Here is a 20,414-nt window from a genome sequence, read left to right as displayed (position 1 = left end):
TTCAAGTTTCAATGCCTTCACGATCGGCTCTGACTCACAAAAATAATAATTTTATTTTGCTATTTCTCATAAAAATACCACTAAATTGTCAAATTATTAAACAAATTTATTGTTTTTTTTCCTAACGTAGTATATTAACTCGGTACTCAAGATTATTTTGACACTGATAATAATAAATAGAATAAAGTATCATCAATGGCATCGAATAAAATCGATGGCAGTGGACATAATTATACAAATTTTAAAAACCAAGAATAAAATTCAAAATTCATTAGGACAACAAACAACTTAAAAGGTGAAATTTTATTAAATTCTTTAATCTAAAATAATATAATTAAAAAATGTAATATAAAAAAAAATATGTAATAGTTCGGCCGAAGGCCATATAAAAAAACAAAAGTAATATTCTAAAGAACAGAACAGAAATTTTATTTACAAATATATAAACTGCTCAAAAATTAATAGGGATATTGGTAATTTTGTAGTATTTACTTTCCCTTAAAATTTTATTTTATTTTTATTTGGATTAAATTTATTAGAAATTATTATGTTTTTACTGAAGGATAATTAATTAAGGATTTTGAAAAATAACAAATTAAAACAATTAATACTGTCTATAATGTCCTCTCTTAGCTAAATACCTTTGTGCACCTGTTGGGCATACTGTTAATAAGGCTGACACTCACTTCATAAGGAATTTGACTTCATTTGACACTGCACTCTGTTGGAGGTCAGCTAGCTGCAGATGGTGATCAAAAGCCTTGTCTGCAACGCACATCCCACATGTTCTCAATGGGATTGAGATTTGGTTTTGGAGACAATGGGGGAATGGCGGGTAGGAAATTTACAAGTTTCCTAAACATTGATGAACAATTTACAATATTCATCAATGTTTAGGAAACTTGTAACCATTACACTGCCTCTTTCAAACTGCACTGAAGGGGAGTACAAACTGAGGCATTGTACGCATTCCCTGTTGTCAGTAGACTCCTTCAGCACCTGCTATCACTATACAGACAGAAACACGATTAATCCGTAAACATAACAGCATTCCAATTGGTGTTCTCTTCCAGGCACTCGCTGCACCATATTCTCCTGAGTTATGGTGGCGGGCTGTTGCTGCAGGTCATCTCAAAGGGGCATACAATGTGAGGACAAATTCCCACAAATGATTAGGAATAGTTTGTGTTGATAAAGGCCTTGCCAAAATATCTTGTACTTCATTTAGGATCTGGTGGTAATATTTCTACCATCCCTTAGCATCGTAATGCACTGAGATTCACTACCAGGCCTCTCCTTTGACACTTCCAGCCTCTCGGAATTGAGCTAAAGCCCAGGAGACAACGCTCTGAAAAATGCCACCTGCCTCTGCGAATCCACCTGCCGGTGCCCTTGATGACTCATTCTCACAATAATATTGAGGTACTTCTGGTTCAAAATTATGTCTTTCCATGGTTAAAGAGAATTCAGCTGAATTAAAATGAAGAAAAGGTGTTGGTTTACAGAATGAGTAATCTTCATATTTACTTTTCTTAAGTAAATCCGTGATTAAAAATGAGGATTAACATTTCTTCGTTTTTGGTTTGCATTTTCCATTTTGTTTTATACAACTAATAAGAATATATTGGTTAATTTAATTAAAATTAATAGAATAAGAATAAATTGTAAATATCCATATTCATTTTTGAGCAGTGTACATTATACAATCAGTATTAGAAAAATCAACCACCTTTCCTGCCCTTGGCAATGTTGGGACTGTGTCGGTCTTCAAGGAAATTTGAAATCACCTTTAAAAAGCTTAAATTTGTCAATCTGTAGATGGAAGCTTGTTTTGCCATGATGATCTTAATAGGTCATAAGGTAAATTGAATTTACTTTCTGCTTCAAGACCATACCTTGATCCAGATGTTCATGATTATACATTATATACGATGGTTTGGTGGAGTTTCTGTCTAGCAACAGCTACCTCCAGTTGGTTAGGATATAACAAAATTTTCATTATTTACATTATTTTATATTGATGAAAAAATATTAGATAACAAACCCAAGCTATCATGGCCAAATTATAGGAAAGTATTCTTCATTCTCTTGTGCATGTACCCTTCATCCAAGCAGCAGATAGTACTGGTGCTAGATGTATTAGTCGGAGTGTGCATTATACTGCACCCTTTAAGAGCTATTGTATCTCCCGTTCTGTTCTTAAAGCACTACTGGTTCTAGCATCTCATTGTTTAAAAAATTGAAAGGTTGCATCTCTAATGTAATCCAACACCATCAACACATTTGTCGCATTGTGCAATTCCGATATGTGTGTATGTTCAATGTCTTACAAGCTACATCTTTGAAGCTAACTCTCTGCTCAACCATGACCGTCATTCTCTCAATCAATGGTCAAGAAATAAAGGCATTCTTTTAAATCCTAACAAATCCCAGTGCTTAGTAATTTCCAATAAGTCCATTAATTCAGATTGTCCTAACCCCTACGTATATCTCCATAGGCTCCCTTATTAATTTTTGTCATAAAGTTAAAAATATCGGCATCATTTTTCACTCCATGACCATATGAGCTCTATTAATAGAAAGTATATCTATTTTCTTTGACACCTTAGCTTTTTCACTCAACTGAAAACTAGAGTTCTCCTTATTAAAGGAATTCCTTTATTCTCGTTCTGCATTTTTCCTCTTTGCTTAGACTCTCAATCTACTCATCACCTACAAATTGCTTATCATTCCTCCATATTTTGTGCTTACTCATGCCTTGGGTATTCATCTTGTGATGAAACCAAGGATCATATTTATGTCTTCAGCAACCTTAACATCCTAAGCACTTATAAACTTAGAGTTTTAAAATATATATTTAAAATTAAATCAAATAAATATTTATCAACTTTTTCCCTCATTCCTTATCCACACGCATCAATCAAATATCTCAAGTTGCCGGATAAGAAATAAATTGCCTTTTTCACAATAGGTACTTATTTCATAATGTGATATGGTCTAATATAGACCTTCAGTTACTCTTTTTTTATAAATAAAATAGTTTGTTGGTTTGTTACATAGCTATAAATTTAAAAGTGGATATCTGGACAACTATGGATTTGGCAAGTAGTCTGTCAAGACCTACAGTTGTAGTCCGGTTCAGTTGCAGTTGCCTTGTAAGTTTTGTGAATGGCTCTTCTAAGTTTGTTCACGTGCCTCATGGCTGGGGTATTATTCCACCAAACTTTGGACTCATTAAGGATCCATTTAAAGATGTAATCCACTTCTGTGGCAAGATGCTAGGCCACAGTAGGGTTCAGGACCTAGATAGTCCATGTTGGCTCCCTCTTTAGCCAACATATCAACCTTTTTAGTGCCTCTATGCCCCAAATGCACAGGGACCCATGCTTACCAGATCGACCCTGCTCCATACTATGTAACCTTAGAAGTTGAGCAAATTTACATCAGGTTTTTTTTACGAGGCTTACAGCAGAAGTCATATAAACCCTCAGGGTGCCGGTGTTTTTGAAAATTTTTGACCTTTACCTTACAGTGATGAGCACCGTGTCAAGACTAAACCTATTGCATGCTAAAAGTACTTAAATTACTAACTATAAATACATGTTTAGCTTATAACCTATGTGTTGGGAATTAAAATGGTCGTTGTCAATATAATTATCAAAGCCTAATTTTGTATAGGTCTGCAAATCATTGAGATTCTCTTGGCTCATAAGGTTTGATTTCAAGGATAAATTCATAAAATTACCATAAAAAATCATGCACACTAAAAATAATAATAATCAACGGTTTAATTCTGTTTGCTGTTACTTTACTGTTGATGAATTTCAACTTAGCAGTGTTAAACAATAAATTGAAGCTTAAAACAGGCAAGACCATGAATAACAAAAATCGAAAGAAACTTGGAACATGAAAGAAATACTTATTCATTATAGAAAATATATGAATAATTTTATTGATTAATAACAACACAATAATAATGAACACTTTTGACTATCAGAAAAAAATTAGGAATGAACTGAATTTTTTTTTTTTTTTTGCGTGCCAATCATGCCACTCAATATTTTGCTATTTACAACATAAGAAATTGTTATTAAAATTATTCAGCATATGCTTTATATAAATATATTACAACATTGTTTCATACACTATACAAGATAAAAACAAATTGGATAAATATAGATACACAGTGCAAAATTGATTTAGCTTGGGGGAAATCAACACACCAGTGTTGATGTTGAACATCAGGTTAACATTATTAAACAGTAATGAGTTTTCCAGAGCAGAGGATGCAAGGATGGAAAGTAGTCGGTTCGAGCATATTCTGAACAAGGCTGCTAGATTCGATTTCAGTCAGGAGTGTTTTTATCTGGGTGGCAGCTACAGGCTCAGTGCTTTCACCCGTTTGTGTAACCTCGCCTGGCAGAGCTTTGGGCAAAAGGCTGTTTATTTGGGCCAGTTTCATTTTAAGTTCTTCCCTCTCTTTGGCAAGAGCAGCCAGCTGTCGCTCCCTCTCTGTCGCTTTTTCTTGTAGAAGGCCTCTTTGGTTTTGGTACAAAGTTACATACTCACCTGTAAAAAATTAATGGGAATGTTTTATTAATGAAAAAATTATGGTGTATTTAAACTGTCATGTTGATTTTTCACATTCTTTTGATTAAAAGTTACTAATATCTAAAGATTTTTTTTACATAAATAATTACATACTTTCATTAGACAGATTTTAAAATTAATTTAATTTTGAGATTTTTCTGTCATATTTGTCATCAGTGATCATTTTGGTTGACATATCCTGTTTTCTTTCCTGTTAATTTAATATACCATGTACAATTTGGTTAATTAATAAAATAATAAGAAGTTAGAGACCTAAAGTATCAATGATTCCATGACTAGGAGTAAGACAGTTGTAATATGCTTCATAAATTCATTATGTGATGTATCCACAGTTTTAGTATAAAGTTTAATGGGCCAAAAATATTAAATTTAATATCAGCTCTTGCTTACATATGGTTTCTGTTTCACCCTGAAGCTGAGTTACGAGATGTTCCAGCTTCTGTTTTTCATCGGTCAAATTGGCAACATCGTCCATCGTCTTTTTCAATTTCTTTTCAAGCAGCTGCATAGCTTCCGGCGTTACTAAAATTAAATTGACTATTCAATATTTTTTCAATATGAGAATTATAAATATACAAAAATAAGTAGACCATGATCGTAATTCATAGGCAGAACTAAATCGTCCACATCGGTTTGGGATGTTTGGTCAGCATAAAAAGATACCGGTGTCTGTGTTACGGCACTGTCTGTAGTTAATTCCTGAAAGTTTTATGAAATTTGAAATAAATCAATTAAATCCTCCTATTTACTGTGTGCCTATTCACCTCATAATGTTTCAACTTTTCCATTTTATATTTAAGTTCTTTGACTATATATTCCGAATGCTGCAGCTTTTCTGTTAAATCAAGTTTCTCATTATTCTGGAAAAAAAGTGTTAAAGACATTAAAATATAATGACAATAATACAATTCCACCCCAATTTAATTATAAATTGATTCTGTAGGAAGAAAATAATCATTTCTTTGTTCATTGTCCAAAATAAGTAGAGAACTTGGATGCAAGTTTCGCCTCAGTTTTTAAACAATTTATATAACAATAAATTTCACAGTATAATTTACTTACAAGACGGACCACAGTTTCACTTATTTCTGCAGTTAGGTCTGAAACTTGCTGCTTCAGTTTAGTATTTTGTTCTATCGCTCTCGAGGCAGCGACCCTATCACTCTCCATTGCTTCTTCAAGCTTTTTGGCATCAGGGATTTCCAGCCTTTCAAGAGCATCTTCTGCTTCATTCAGCCTCTGTACAACTGATTGAAGCTCGCTTTTGACGTTCTCGCATTCAGATATTTTTTCCGACAGCTTTGTCTCAGTCAAGGCTAATTTTTCCTCACTTTCCTTCAACTTTTCGCTCAGATGAGTGTTCGTCGTCGTCAACGATGGGCCTGCCTGGCGTTCTCGTGTCATCTGCTTTTCAAGCTCCCCTAACTGCCTTACAAGCACTTCCTCCCTCTCGATTTTTTCGTTTTTCTCCCTCAGCAAAGTTTCCTTCTACAAATAAAATTCCGATGAAATATATTTCATTTTCAATTTGATTTTTTTATTCATTACCTCTTCATTGATTATTTGTATCTGGGTGTTTAACGAATTTATGTACTCTTGATACTGTAAATTTAATTCAGACTTTTCTCTCTGAATAGACTCAATTTCTCCTTTTAACCTTTCACACTCCAGACTCAAAGACTTGACCTGGTCAACGTCCTCTGCTGTTGGTACACTGCCTACACCAGTCTGAGAATTGTATATATTATTTATTAATTTTGTATATAATTGTATTTAATGGTTCCACAAACTAATTTACAAACTAGCCGAAAATCTTTAAACATTTATTTGTTATATAGTCAATTTGTTGGACAAAGGCACATTTTAAGTTCATAATTACCCCTAATGTTTAAAACTTTAGTCTAATTCAAAGGAGATGAATTTATTACAAATTTCAATACCGTAGGACTTTACCTACAATGAATATTTATTTATATTTTCATTATAGCTTTTTATGCGTGATTGATAATATTTATTTCAAATGTTATGAAAAGGCATGAAAATTATTGGGTAAGGTTTATTAGTTGCACATTTTTATTTTATATTTGGAATATTTCTCACCTGGGCCATTTTTACTTCAGCCATGGATAGCTGGTGTTCTTTCACATCAAGTGCTTTCTTAAGAGCTTCATTCTCTTCCTGACACTGTTCTATTCTATGGTTCAGTGCCCTTATATCATTTTGGGCATCTTCTACTTCTTTCCTGGAAAAACAATGTGCAAATATAAGAAAACAAAATTTTTTTACCACAAAACGTTTCTCACTTGTGTTCCTCAACTTTGTTCCTGGCTTCGGCAAGGTTCAGCTCGAGTTTTTTAAGTATTGAATTGTGCTGATGCCTGGCCTCAGCAGTCTCACTTAATTCTTGTTCAAGCTTTGCAACCTGCATTCTTAATGCTTTTGTCCTGACTGACAGCTCTTCACATTTACCTAAAATGTATTATTGGTTTAAAAAAGGTCATAAATTGATATTTCAGGAAAAAAATACTTTTATTTAATTTATTCTCATCTTGAACTGTTGCTAGTTCTTGTTGGAGGTTTGACTTCTGAGAAACAAGGATCTGAATAGTTTTAAGATTAATCTTAATTTCTTCCTCTAATGATTCCTCAGAAGATCCCTTAGCATGGTTTGTGCTTTCAGCAGATTTAACCTCTTTGTTTGACTCCCTTGCATTTATAACTTCCCATTCTAGCTGTTTTATTCGTTCAGTCTGAAATACATATTACTCTGTAGAAAAGTATAAAAATAGCACTTTTATAAGCCTTACAGCACTGCGGAGATGTTTTTCAGAATCTTCCCTCCTCGAAACTTCTACTGAAAGCTGAGCTTCCAAACTTCGGACTCTCCTGGTCGCTTCGTCTTCAGAGGGACTGCTTGTTGATGATGTCTCGGCCCTGTCATAATCTCTCAATGTTTCAATTGGGTTGTAAAAATTGTAGACAGGAACCGAATGATCAGTCCTTTCTACGTGTGATGGTGAACTGTCAGTCCCTTGCGGCGATGTAAATACAGTCCTTTGTGGATGTAACGGTGAGCTTTCAGTTCTTGGCGCCTGTAATAATTCAGTCCCTTCTGGATGCAGAGGAGTGAATTCCGTTCTTGGCTGCTGTAGTGGAAGGAATTCAGTCTTTTGTTGCTGCAAAGGATTTAAATCTGTCCTTTGTTGCTGGTATGGAGAGAATTCGGCCCTTTGTTGGTGGTATGGAGAGATTTCGGCCCTTTGTTGCTGGTATGGGGAGAATTCAGCCCTTTGTTGCTGGTATGGGGAGAATTCAGCCCTTTGTTTCTGAAAAGGATTGAAATCTTCCCTTTGTTGCTGTAAAGGATTAAAATCATTCCTTTGTTGCTCCAAAGGAGTGAAATCAGTCCTTTGCTGTTGTAAAGGTATGAATTCTGTCCTTTGTGGTTGCAGCGGTTGAGCCGGTGGTGGATTATGTTGAATATTATCAAAGAAATCAGCTGGAGAGTTATCATTCCTGAACATCAAAGCTGGTGATTGTTGCCCACTTTGGCTACTCACTGATGAAGGTGTTTTCTGCGTGTGGCCATTCTGCACCGGCTCGTTAGCTTGTCCTGGGGATACTGAGTAAGCATGAACACCATTATTCTGAGGTTTAGGAACCGGTAATGCATAAGCTTGTTCTTTATTTTTCTGTTGAAATTCTTTGAGCTGAAAAAAAAAACATTAATTTTATAATAATAGGGTATATAAAAAAGTATACTATACATAAGAAACAAAAATTATAGTATATAGCGGTAGCCGAGTGGTTAGCATGAGACTCTCACGCCGCGGTCGTGGGTTCGATTCCCACCGTCGCCTCTGGCCCTTTTTTTCACAATAACCCCCCCAAATTTGAATACAAATATGAATTGTCACATGGCTAATATGGATAGTTCATAACGGGGGAAAAAAAAAAAAAAAAGGCCATATGCAGTTAACACACAGGCACCTGCTCTCGGGGCCAAAGCCCGCGCAGGTGCCCCTTATGCAGAGAAAGGTTTCTCCATGTGTCCCACATACTGGAAACATGTCATGCCTTGGCTCCCTACAGGGAGCGTGTAGGCATGCCATCCAATCTGAAGATGGTACTCGAGCACTGCAGCGAGTTTCAGAGTCCCCTGTTCTGATTTTTAGGGGAAATTGGTTTTTTTTTATTGTATATAATATGTCTTATGTGTTGTGTGTCTATATGTTTTGTCTGAGTCCATGTATTTATTAGCGTGAATGACGAGGGGTGAGGGTGAAATATAACATCATCATCGCCCCTCAAACGTTGAGAGTGTATGAGTGTGTGTTCGGGGTCGATGGCGGAATCAATAACAACATGATGAACGAAATTGCAGAACTCAACTACTGTACAATTACATATTATTTGTAACGTAACATTCAAAACACCTGGTTTTCTATTTTTGTTTCAGTAGAAAAAAAATCATGTGAATTCCAAAAAGTATATTTCGTTGTGTTAAGAATAAAAAATAAATAAATAAAAACGTTGAGGGTTATTATAAGTTTAGTTAGTTACATATCAGTATCTGAATTTTTGAAAAGAACTAATGGGGGATTGATAAGAACGATTTTTTTTTTTTTACTTTTTTGGTGGAACTCATCATCGAAGATTGAATATCAATGAAGCCAAAGCCTTTAGTTCCAATTGTTTATTAGTTTCTTAGGGAAGCTTTTCATTTATGTAAGCATGTTCAACCTTATCCTAATCTTATAATTTACATCTAGTGCATTGAATGAAATAATTATATTTAATAAAAAGAAAATAATACAAACAAGCTAATATGAGGATGTACTACTATTTTTGATAATATATTTTTATTATATTACAGTTGACTCTTATTAATTCAAAAATTGATAATTCAAATTTCTTGATAATACTAATTCCTCAGCAAATCACTTCGGTAAATCGAAAAAATTCTGTGCATTTTGATACACTTGATCAGAGAAAATATTTTTCGTAACAGGGGGAGAAAAAGCTTGCTATTAATTGAAATGGAGCCGCTTCCCATCCTTATAATTTACACTTTTTTAAAATTATATTCCTCTAAATTTTCACGTATTGTTTACTTCATTACAGCCTAAAGGTTCTTCACATTTTCTCTAGTTGGTTATGTTCTGCAGTCAGTGTTTTGTCAATGTGTTCTCAACGCTGGTCACTCAGAAAATGATTTTTTTTTTTAAATAATGCATAACAATGTTCAATTGTACATTCAATTGTAGTTGATGTAGTTCCACATGTATTTTTTTATATATGTTCAATTTAAGTAATAACTTGAAAAAATGCATATCAACTCTTTAATATTTTTTTCCCCTCTTGATAATATGAATTATTTTTGTAATCCCTTGGTTTTCGAATTACCAAGAGTTGACTGTATTTCTTTTCATTAAATATAATTATTTCATACAATTCATTAGGTGAAATTAATAATGCAAGGATAAGGTTGAAGATGCTTACAATGTAAGTGAAGAGCTTCTCAAATAAACTATAAACAGTTGGAACTAAATGCTTCATTGGCGTTCAACCTTTGGTGTTATAAGTTTGGATTTTTTTACGATTTTGTTGGTCCATCAATACCGGTGTTCAGAATGGAATTTCAAATTTTCACCAACTAAGTCGCATCATCATTATATCTGATGAAATACTGTAACATTACAAACGGTAGAAAGGTTGGAGTGAACCCCGTCATGAGGGAGTTGGATGAAAGTGGCGCATGCAAATCCCTCACAAAAGACGGAGAAAAGTATAAGAAAGGAGGCAGCCATCACCTCCTAGGCTCTGCCAGTCCAGTGACCACCAGGGGCCTCTGGGGGTGTCCTTTCTCCTTCCTCCTCCCGCTCGGGTAGAGAAAAAAATAATAAACAAATTAATTAATTAAAAATAATAATAATAAAAAGTAAAAAAACCTGCTAAAAACTAATACCTAATAAAATATTAACGATAAAAAATTTAAAAAAATGATATGGCTATATTTCCAAAGGAAAAAGCCATTAAAAATAGAAATTTAAAAGAAAAAAAAAAAAAAAAAAAACGGGTTTATTTCGTTGGACAAAATAATCATGTGAACTGAAAGTGTATGTCCTTGTGATAAGAAAAAAGAAAAGTTGAGGGTTGTTAAGTTTGGTTTTTATCTGGGTTAATTGGTCCATCAACATGAAACGCAGCACCCATAATAAAATTTCAATACCTGGCCACACAATATCTTTATGTCTGATGAAATATTCTAACATTACAAAAACCTGGGTTTGTTGCATAGGACAAAATAATCATGTGAAACCCTGAAAGTGTGTATTGTGATAAGAATAAAATAAAATGGGGTGTCGATGGTCGCAACAGTTTAGGCATTGACATGGCGCTCGTCACCATAAGTTAAAGATTCAGGGTTTAAATTCAGCAGCCCTGCATACAAACCCAACATACTTACAAATGGGCTTTTTTTCAAAAACACTGAGGGTTCATATAACCTCATAGTTGAAATATCTTTGGAAAAAAAAAAGAGCATTGAGGGCTATAAGTTAGGATTTTATGTGGGTTAATTAGCTGATAAATAATAGTAGTCAATATAAATAGAGTCAATTTTCAGCAGCTGACCAACAAAAAAAAATCACGTATCATTTTGCCTGATGAAACTTCATTCTTAACTCCTGATTTACAGTACAAAACAAATGTCAATCCCAGAAAGCAACTTGTGACTTAATGATTTTTATGCAGTTTCACTTAGTTGATAAATACTTGTAATCAATACCCACATGAAATACAGTGCCCAGAGTCAAATTACCGCACTCAATCAACAAAAAATTGCATATCATTATGTCTGATGAAACTTCATTTCTAACTCCTGATTTAATTGATGACTTACTGATTTTTATACGAGTTTCACTGAGTTGATAAACAGTTGTAATCAATATCAACATGAAATCAAACATCGAGACTACAATGTCTTTATACAACCTGTCACAATTATCATAATGACTGATAAAACACTTCAAATACCTGATAATACTAATTAATATGAAAAACAGGTAACATCGGTTTTGTACACACTGTGTTGACAGTGACAGTTGTTTATAGTACGTAAATTATTTATTACTCACTAAAACAAATGAAAATTGATTTAAAAGATCACGTTTTCCTTTAAGGATGAAACGCAAAGAGCTTGGGAAATTCAATGATAAGTGTAAAGAAAAATGAGACAACGTAATAACAAATGTACGTTTAATTGTGTGAAACCTTATTGACAACTGGGACAACTCTGAATGGATCGAGTTTTGATAAATTGATATCAATGGGCCGGATTTTATTAAATTTGTGCCCTTTTTTCGCATTTTTATTATTTTTATTTACCATTCGTTTGGCTGCGGCCAATTTCTCGGCTTTGGACGTCTCTGCCATGCTGGAACTTCCCCATCCGTCAACGATTAAAACATAAGTGATCCGCCTTGCACAGCTGATCGCTCACAGACGGCTTGACAAGAGAAAAACCTCCCTCGACTAATTTTCTTATTTTAAAGAAAAATTTTGGCGTATCTTCTTTTAAGAAAATATTATTTCTTTGTAAATTCCTTTCAAGCCAATTTCAAACTGTCAGTATTAAATATCTGCTACGGCGGTGATACTGTCAGATCGTAAAGGCTTTAGAACTGGAACCGAGACGAAAAATCCTTGAGGTTATCAAAATCAGAACGGAGTTACCATTTTACCAGTGGAAGTTTACTATTTATGATATGAATTTATCTTCCTTGTCTGACCATGGCATTGTTTTGATTTTAAGACAATCAACGATCCATTCGGATCTCAAATCTATTTCACTTTGATTTCAAAACCATTCGGATAAATGACAGGATATGTGTCATGGCTGTTAAAAGGACGACCAATTCTGTGAGTATTTTTTTGCTGTGCTTTTCAAAATTCCTATCGCTTAACAGCACGTTTTCCTCTTTCACATCACAGCCTGGGGTCCTCTTCACGAAAAGAAAAGACTGCTTTTCTGCCTTGAACGATTTTATATTAAAAGAACAAGCGACGTTATAAAAGCGGTAAAGTTCCGAATTTTCTGCCCGTGTGAATCCCGCGAAAAGGTAGAATTTAACGTCTCGACCTCCGTTCTAGTTAAGTTTCATCGCCAAATTTCCGTTTGTCATTTTCTGACAGAAACAGGAAAAGTTTGTTCGTAAAAAGAACAAACGTTCCATTGGAAATGTCATGCTCATCAGAGCGGCGAGGGCGTTAATTATGCCCACTGGAATGGGTTATTAACCGGCGAAAATGTAGGAAACACGTCAGATAATCCTTTTTACACCAACAATATTCTGTTTATTTGGTCAGTCTATTTTTATACCAACAATATTCTGTTTATTTGGTCAGTCTATTTTTACACCAACAATATTCTGTTTATTTGGTCAGTCTATTTGCAGAATTGAATCATCGAAATTTGTGATATGATTGATAAGACAAACAACCCAAATGGCATTTCTTTCAGAAAGTCCTATGATTATTTCTTTTTTTTAATGGTCAAATACAAAGAAAAATATATACACTGTCAGGCAAAAGATTCCACCAAATTATTATTTTTTTTTTTTTCATTTTTCTGATAAAAGAAAACTGCCCTTAATTTGTCTCATTCATTTTACCAATAAATATTTGTTTATACTATGTTTTAAATTTGGAATGTCAATTAGAGGAATCACTTAATCCTTAATCCATACAGGGATAAGGGATTTTTTCAATATTTGCTTTTTACGGAATTTAAAGTGTTTATTCTGTCTCATTTGAATTCTGAAACAATAAACTGTTTATTTTCATCTTTGTTTTCTTAATTTCAATTTTTAAAAGTAAAAATGACACTTAGTGCTGAGGATGTTGCACGTGGTGTGGTACTTACTGATGATGGACGTTCCATCAGGGATGCGGCTATTGCCATTATAGTTCCCTATGAAATACTGCAGACGCCATTAGACATATTTGAGAAGGGTCCTACCAAAGAAGGCCCGGTTCTGCATGCCCTAGAGTTACCACAAAACCACCCTTATTGTCCTGCCACCGACATCATAAAAGGGTCAAATCTGTTTCCAAGCTATGTCAGTTTTAAAACTTTTCAACCTAAAGCTATCGCCTAGACTTTTGAACCAACTCTGTTGTTGACAGACCTGGAGAGTCAAGATGTTGCAGCGAAGTATTCCACCTAATGTCCATTATCTTCTTAATTTTTTCTATGTGCACCTGGGTGTTATTTTAATGGAACAACTCGCCTTTTCAATTGCCTGTATCAAATTTTTAAAGTTTTGAATGACACCAATCCTGATAGTAGTTCATAGGTCTCACTTGTGTTGGTTTGATCTGGAGGTAAAAACGCATACAGTATTCTTTGACAGTCTAAAAAGTAGTCCTTTGGAGCCTTCTTGGAGGTCAAGCTTGTAGAAAAAATGTAATGAGTTTTCCACTATAAGAAGTTCGTTGTGTCATTATTGAACTCTGTTATTGTCATTAACTTTGAGGGACTATAAAGGCTGTTGTTAGGGTGTCTGATTCTCATTTCTGCCATGATAGTGGTTCTGGGTTTGAATCTGCTTGCCCTTACTATTTTTTTAGAATAGTTTGAATAAAAGTATTGAAAAATATACATATATACTATACTTAATGTAGTTAGATGTCAAGTGTAACAGGTTTTTATTACTTAAGTAACTTTATAACATTGCTGGGAGCATGAATAGAGAAAAAAATAAGGACAAAAATCTCATCAAAGCAAAAACTTACCAAAATGGGCCGAATCAAGCTTTTTTACTCAATGGCTCAATTATTTCAGGGTCAAATTTTAAAGGCTCGAAGACGCTTTTCAATAAAATCCATTGTGTTGGTAGAAGGCGATGGAATGAAAAACTGACTTGAAAATCATTTGTTAATAAATTCAGTGTTTTTGTTAAAATGGTCATTTTTTACATTAATGTGATTAATACATTAGTTTAGTTAATTAATTTATAACTGTTATAATATTTATAGCCAGGAAAAGCTTTATAAAACATATTTATATGCATATAACACAGAGTATTGCAAAGTTTTTAAAGATTTTTATGCTTCAAAATTCAAACATTATCATTAACCCCATTCATTCAATATTTAAAGTGCAAAATGTACAATTGTTAGCAATGATACCATGAGCAATTATTTTATAACATCACTCATTTAAAACCACTGTCGTAATAACTAGTTTTCTTAAAATGTGCCAACAGCCATCATCAGATGTTGCATATTCATGCGTTATCACTTTGTAGTTCTGCCAAAAGTTTTTGATAAGAATCCAATAGAATTAATTGGCAGTCCATATGAGGAATGCCATGCTATGTGAAACCATAGTGACCTGCAGACATACAGTGTAATTGAACTGATAGCTAGACCCTTGTTAAGAAATAGAAGTTTAAAAAAATAACTATAACAACTTGCACAAAACTCACTCACATCCTCACTTATTTATAACCCACTCACTCTATTCGCTCACAAAACTCTTTGCTCAATTTGCATGCTCATTTATGTACTCAATGCTCCTTTTCACTCAATTTGCTCTCTTTACTTGTTCGCTCGATTCACTTACTCACTTATTTAACTCATTCTCTCACTTCAAATTCAAACAATCGATATTTAATTACTCCACTCATTCACCCTCAAGTACAAATCCATTAATTTTCAATAATTGCTCAACAATTTTACATTTGTTTTAAAATGTGTATGTTTAGTTTCAAATAAAGGTTATTATATTTCTTTGACTCGTATAGTCGATGGGACATTACAAAATTAAAATAAACAAATAAAAGACAGATATTTTAAAAAAAAGTGATTAAACTCCTTAATACTGTTAGAGGTACTGTTAATATATTTTGTTTAAAAATAAATAAATAAAATTAAAATAAATAAATAAATTTAAAAATGTAATTATTTAAAATATTTATGTAGTACAGTATTTACAAATTGATATTTGAAATTTTTAGTCTTTTCCTTCTAATATCAACATTATCTGCTTAGGCTATTTTTGTATGTGTTGATTATAATATTTTAAATAAATAAAAGATAATGGTAAAAGGAAATGTGAGGGTGTCATCACTCAAGATAAGTTGGACTCTAACATTACAGTAACATTTTAAGAAAAAGTAAAGATTACAGAAGTTTGTGCATTAACAATTTAAATGGCAGTCTATCATAAATTGTTTAGTTCATTCCCAAATTGAATGGTGATCAATTTTTAAATCAATTTTGCCATCTGTTTGATTAGTTAAAGTGCTTTTAATATCTCTGCTTTTATAATCAAGTTGGAATTTAATTGTCGTTTTCAAGTCTTTCCAGAAAAAAATTTGTTGCTGAGTACTAGCAATCTAAAAACCTATTCAACACAGATTCATATTAAACTATAGCCAACATAAACATACTATTTATTCTGATAATGTTTTAAAAAAATGGGACAAATGCAGAAAAAGCTTCAGAATACTTTGTACGTACATTGGAAATTGTGAATTTTTTGTCTTTTTCTCTTTCCCTTTTATATATATACATTGTACATAATATTTTCAAAATGATTGAGTTATCTTTTCTGTTGCTTAGAATAGCTAATTGCTTTTCATTTACGAATGCTGAAAGGTGTTAGTTAATCTTGAGCCAAACTGTCACTAGCTTCTTAAGCTTGATTCCTTCTGAATAAATAGGCTTGCCAAATATTCTAGTCTCATAACTGATAACCGTTTTTTTAGGGCTTTGTATGTTAATTCTACAGAGTGCATGAAAGTGAGTCATTAGTTCGAATACCCCGTTTAAAGATGGATGGCTATTTTGTGAGAGGAAAATGCGAATTTATCCCGATGGAAATCATTGTAATCCCCTTAAGTGTTTCTTTTATTTATTTATTTTATTTTAAAAGTTTATTCTCGTCTTGGTGCTGATTTATGATCGTCCCGTGTATTTTTTTTCAGTTGCCGGATAAACCAGACAAAGAAGCTCCTGAGCCAAAAATTGAGAGGGTCGGCTCAATTAGGAAATTTCTCAGTTCTCTAGTCGGGGGCGACTCCCTTATAAGCCTTTTCTCAAAAATGATCGACAAAAAGACCCAGCCCAAAGGAAGAATCTCAGAAAGATACTCACATTTTATGCGCGAGTATCCTGTAATAACAGAATTGTTAGTGTTTAATTTTTAAACAAGTTTTCCCCATTTTATTATTGTTATTAAACCATATATTAATATTTAATTTTAGTAATATAATGTGTAAAAATCTACTACCTGGTGTTTATGTCATACCATCTGCCAATTCTGGATTTGGTGAGTGTGTAAAATTTTATTGCTTGAAAAAGTAAGTAATATAAATTTTAAAATGTGGTTTTATTTACATGTTTCAGTTTGGTTTGGTGTAGTGTTCGTTCGAAATGGCATATATAAAGGAGGAATATTTAAATTTAATGTGAGAATTCCTGAGAATTATCCAGATACTTTTTCACCAGTTAGTTTAATTTTTAAATAAAACTATAATAAACTTTGTTGAAAAACTTAATTAATTAATTTATTTTAGACTGTAGATTTTGATACGAGGGTGTTCCATCCAAGTGTCGACGAGGAAACCCAAGAGCTGAACATTCGGCTCATCTTTCCAGAATGGTCTCGCCAGGCGAACCACATATGGCAAATCCTCGAATACACTCGGTCGATTTTCTACGAAATTAACACCCTTTGCCCTTTTAACTACAAAGCAGCAAAAATGTAATGAAAACCCTCATTCAAGTGTATGTACGTTTTACTGGTACTGTTTCTTTTTATAGGTACGAAAACGATTACGAACAATATGTCAAGTTGGCAGAAGAGTGTGTAGAAGAGAGCAAAAGGACAGCTTTTGAAATCTCCAACCCGGACGACCCCCATTCCTTCTGTTTCTCAGAGTTCGATGAAAGTGTTCATAGGCCCATTTTGAACCAACTCAGAGATCCAAAACAAGTAATAGCCATTTCCCTAACATATAACTGCTGATGATAAAACTTTTTAAAAATAATTTTAAAAATTATAGTGTTGTGAGAAAATTTATTTTTTATGGAATCAAAACTTTGACTTAATTTTTTTCAGTTAATCTGAATACTTTTTGATCAAACTAAAGTGTTTTCTAAAAGTTGTTTATAATTTAATTGCTGTGTAATTACAGTATAATTGATTAATATTTATTTTGTTTTAGGTTTGGAGGGAAGAATCTCCTTCAATAAGCCACAGGGAGAACGGTACTTCTAAACCTTACTTACAGTTACCTTCGTCCTGACACATATCGCTATCAAAATTCTTCGAGTCAAAAGTGCGTATGATCGTTAAATATTTGATCTGAAGCTAAAGGCTTTGCTCCTGCCCTTTGAAAATTTGTGTCACGTCGAGGCACACTTCTGTTAAATGCAATTAGCTTTAATCCTTCCTGTAGCCTTACAAGAAATGTCCATGCCTTATACAGTGAGAGTAAAGAAAACAGTTTTTCCTGTCACATCAGTCAATGATATGGAGATATCATAGCCATTTTTCCTTCTTCATGAAATAAGCGATGTTTTGCTTTCTTTTCGTCTTAGTATGGCGCAAAGTTTAAAATGTTGCCTATTTTTTAATTCAACTAATTCTTTCTTATTGATATTTCCTTATTAACCAAAAAGTTTTCTTTGTGCTTTTCTTTTGTGCAATCTTTGTAGTGCCGTCCTGTAGAATTTTGGTTTGAAAAAGAAATGTAATTATATAGTTACCGTGCAGTATTGAGAGTATAAATTTAAATTTGTACTTTATTTGTTTGTATATGTATTTGTTGTGTTTATACGTTTACCATAGTACTCATGGGACTGTATAGTTTTTGTCTTAAATACTCAATTGTGTCTTGTATACTAACATTATCATTTTAGCAGTTGTCCTTAGTCATAGCATACTTGGTACGTCTGATTTCAAAGTGAGGGAACTTTATGTTTACTTGATAAATTGTCTGATCTATTTATAATATGGCTGCACCAGCTAAACACTTTTTTTTCTTATTTTGAAATTTACAATAGTGAAAGAATAATGAATAAACTTGTGAATTGACTAATAATAATATAAGGTTTTTGAAAACCTATTTGAATGTGGAATATTCTCTGATGAACAATGATCAATCCATTGTTCATTTTTTCTTTCTTATCAAGCCCTACAGTTAAAACAAAAACCTTGAATTAAAATGAAATACGAAATATCTTTAAAAATAGTTTAGATATTGATTATAGAAGCATGCAAATTTTTACAATATGACATTCTAACTGAGTGCCAAAAATTCATATTGCTCGAAAAATAAATAAAACCTGATGAATTAATCATAATCAATTTGAATATATTTTTGGGGAAGTTTATAGTAAATGAAATATGAAACATTTCCTTCTGTAAATTGCCTGTAGTCAAATTATTTAAAAGGTTTTTATTGCATGTAAAGCGACAACAATTTTTTTTTTAAATGTCATCTTTATATTTTTTGTGAAAATTGACAAAAAAATTTATTTCTTTCATTTGGCAAAAACAGACTTTCATATTTTACCCCATGTTTGTACAAATATTGAGAGATTTATGCTTTTTGTTTTATAAACTTTTTATATAAATAATATCGTAAAACAACGAAGGAAAATCACTTCAGGTTATTCCGTCCAAAATAGACCAAATTATTGTTAAAATTTATAATACTCTCTTATTATGAATTTTTTATGACGTATTGTCAAATCATCATAGTTTCGTTCTACATGTGCAATTTCAAATGTACAAATTAAAATCCCTATATATTTTTACCATGTTTTCCCATAGAGAAAAAAATAAGCCTGAAAAATCTAAGGCTTAATGAAAAACTTAATTATTATTATTTTTTAAATCATAAATTATTAGTCACTAATGTGTTCTTACAGTAGTACAATTGATTAAGGTACAATTTAATTTGAATTATAAATTAATACACAATTAACATACTACGTACAATGGAGGTATTTTTTTCTTACTAACATTTTTTATGGCTGTTGGTTGTGTAAGTTAATTTCTTCTTTTTTTAAATTAAATTGAGCGTAAGCGCTCAGAGGTTTTGTTTTCCTTTAAAAATATTGCTCAATTTTAACGATACTATCTCACTCATAATTAACTGCCAAAATTAAGTAATTTTCTTTGATTTATCGTAGTTATTTCTTTAAATTACTCTCATGTTATTGTTTGTTGTGATAGAATGGAGTGTTAAATACTTATTGTACAGTTTATATAATATAGAATTGAAAGTTTGTTTTAATTTTGTGTTGTAAAATGTAAAAAAGAAAAATCATTGAATTGTTTATATATGTGTAGAAAAATATTTAAAAAAAGAAGAACATAAAATGAGAAATAAATTAAAAATGTACATATTGTAACCATATCATGTTATTTAAAAATTGTTAAATTTGTTTTATTTTTAAATTATGTTGATCTTGCCAATTTAATGGAATTGTAGCTCCAGAAAGTTTGAATTTTGAAAAACTAATGTAATGGAATTAATAAAGACAAATTGGAGAGTTGTATAAAGATTTTTATATGTACCAATTACCATAGGTTTAAAAAAAATAAAATAATTATAATAATTTGCAACTGACCACTGAGTGAATTCATAGCAAAAATCTTTTGATTATATTACAATTAATTAAGGTTTTTAGTTGAGATGAAAAAAAGTTAATGGCACGAGAGGGAAAAAAAGCTCTCTGTCGCCATTTCAATTGTCGTCGAGAATTCAGACCGATTACAC

The 20,414-nt window shown here is 32.5% G+C and overlaps 2 protein-coding genes and 1 long non-coding RNA gene across 5 annotated transcripts; 1 reads left to right on the top strand and 2 right to left on the bottom strand.

Moving 5' to 3' along the window:
• Positions 1-4,035: 4,035 nt before the first annotated feature.
• On the bottom strand, positions 4,036-12,107 carry LOC106668331 (golgin subfamily A member 2). The gene is made up of 11 exons (XM_014396984.2): positions 12,001-12,107; positions 7,419-8,321; positions 7,139-7,361; positions 6,915-7,080; positions 6,712-6,853; positions 6,160-6,339; positions 5,674-6,099; positions 5,376-5,471; positions 5,202-5,310; positions 5,002-5,133; positions 4,036-4,569 (listed from the first exon to the last, which is right to left on the bottom strand). The coding sequence occupies exons 1-11, from the start codon at positions 12,046-12,048 to the stop codon at positions 4,256-4,258; spliced, it is 2,739 nt and encodes a 912-aa protein (XP_014252470.1). The 5' UTR covers positions 12,049-12,107; the 3' UTR covers positions 4,036-4,255.
• On the bottom strand, positions 4,759-4,995 carry LOC112128325. Its single transcript, XR_002910944.1, has 2 exons — positions 4,864-4,995; positions 4,759-4,801 (listed from the first exon to the last, which is right to left on the bottom strand). It is a non-coding gene; the product is annotated as an uncharacterized LOC112128325 (long non-coding RNA).
• A 96-nt stretch (positions 12,108-12,203) lies between the features above and the next one.
• On the top strand, positions 12,204-18,266 carry LOC106668333 (protein AKTIP homolog). 3 transcript variants are annotated; one of them, XM_014396986.2, is made up of 8 exons: positions 12,450-12,534; positions 16,389-16,508; positions 16,608-16,810; positions 16,887-16,951; positions 17,029-17,129; positions 17,199-17,386; positions 17,446-17,617; positions 17,850-18,266. In XM_014396986.2, the coding sequence occupies exons 2-8, from the start codon at positions 16,455-16,457 to the stop codon at positions 17,928-17,930; spliced, it is 864 nt and encodes a 287-aa protein (XP_014252472.1). In that variant the 5' UTR covers positions 12,450-12,534; positions 16,389-16,454; the 3' UTR covers positions 17,931-18,266. The 3 variants fall into 3 exon arrangements, with proteins under 3 accessions (XP_014252475.1, XP_014252472.1, XP_014252473.1); XM_014396987.2 differs by lacking the exon at positions 12,450-12,534 and adding an exon at positions 15,852-16,132; XM_014396989.2 differs by lacking the exon at positions 16,389-16,508 and having other exon boundaries at positions 12,204-12,534.
• The last annotated feature ends 2,148 nt before the right edge of the window (positions 18,267-20,414 follow it).

This window comes from Cimex lectularius, unplaced genomic scaffold (assembly GCF_000648675.2).
Source record: "Cimex lectularius strain Harlan isolate CLEC.00 unplaced genomic scaffold, Clec_2.1 scaffold245, whole genome shotgun sequence".
Lineage (NCBI taxonomy): Eukaryota > Metazoa > Arthropoda > Insecta > Hemiptera > Cimicidae > Cimex > Cimex lectularius.
The sequence above is the reverse complement of the archived record's forward strand: the minus strand, read 5'-3'. Positions and strand labels throughout refer to the sequence as shown.

Bases quoted from the DNA above. Each gene is read 5' to 3' on its own strand.
- LOC106668331 (XM_014396984.2), bottom strand. From the start codon at position 12,048: ATGGCAGAGACGTCCAAAGCCGAGAAATTGGCCGCAGCCAAACGAATG. The intron at 6,854-6,914 runs GTGAGAAACGTT...TTGTTTTTCCAG, and splicing joins AACAAAGTTGAGGAACACAA to GAAAGAAGTAGAAGATGCCC. The intron at 5,134-5,201 runs GTCTACTTATTT...ATTTAATTTTAG, and splicing joins GCCTATGAATTACGATCATG to TAACGCCGGAAGCTATGCAG.
- LOC106668333 (XM_014396986.2), top strand. From the start codon at position 16,455: ATGGATGGCTATTTTGTGAGAGGAAAATGCGAATTTATCCCGATGGAA. The intron at 16,952-17,028 runs GTGAGTGTGTAA...TACATGTTTCAG, and splicing joins ATCTGCCAATTCTGGATTTG to TTTGGTTTGGTGTAGTGTTC. The intron at 17,618-17,849 runs GTAATAGCCATT...ATTTTGTTTTAG, and splicing joins AACTCAGAGATCCAAAACAA to GTTTGGAGGGAAGAATCTCC.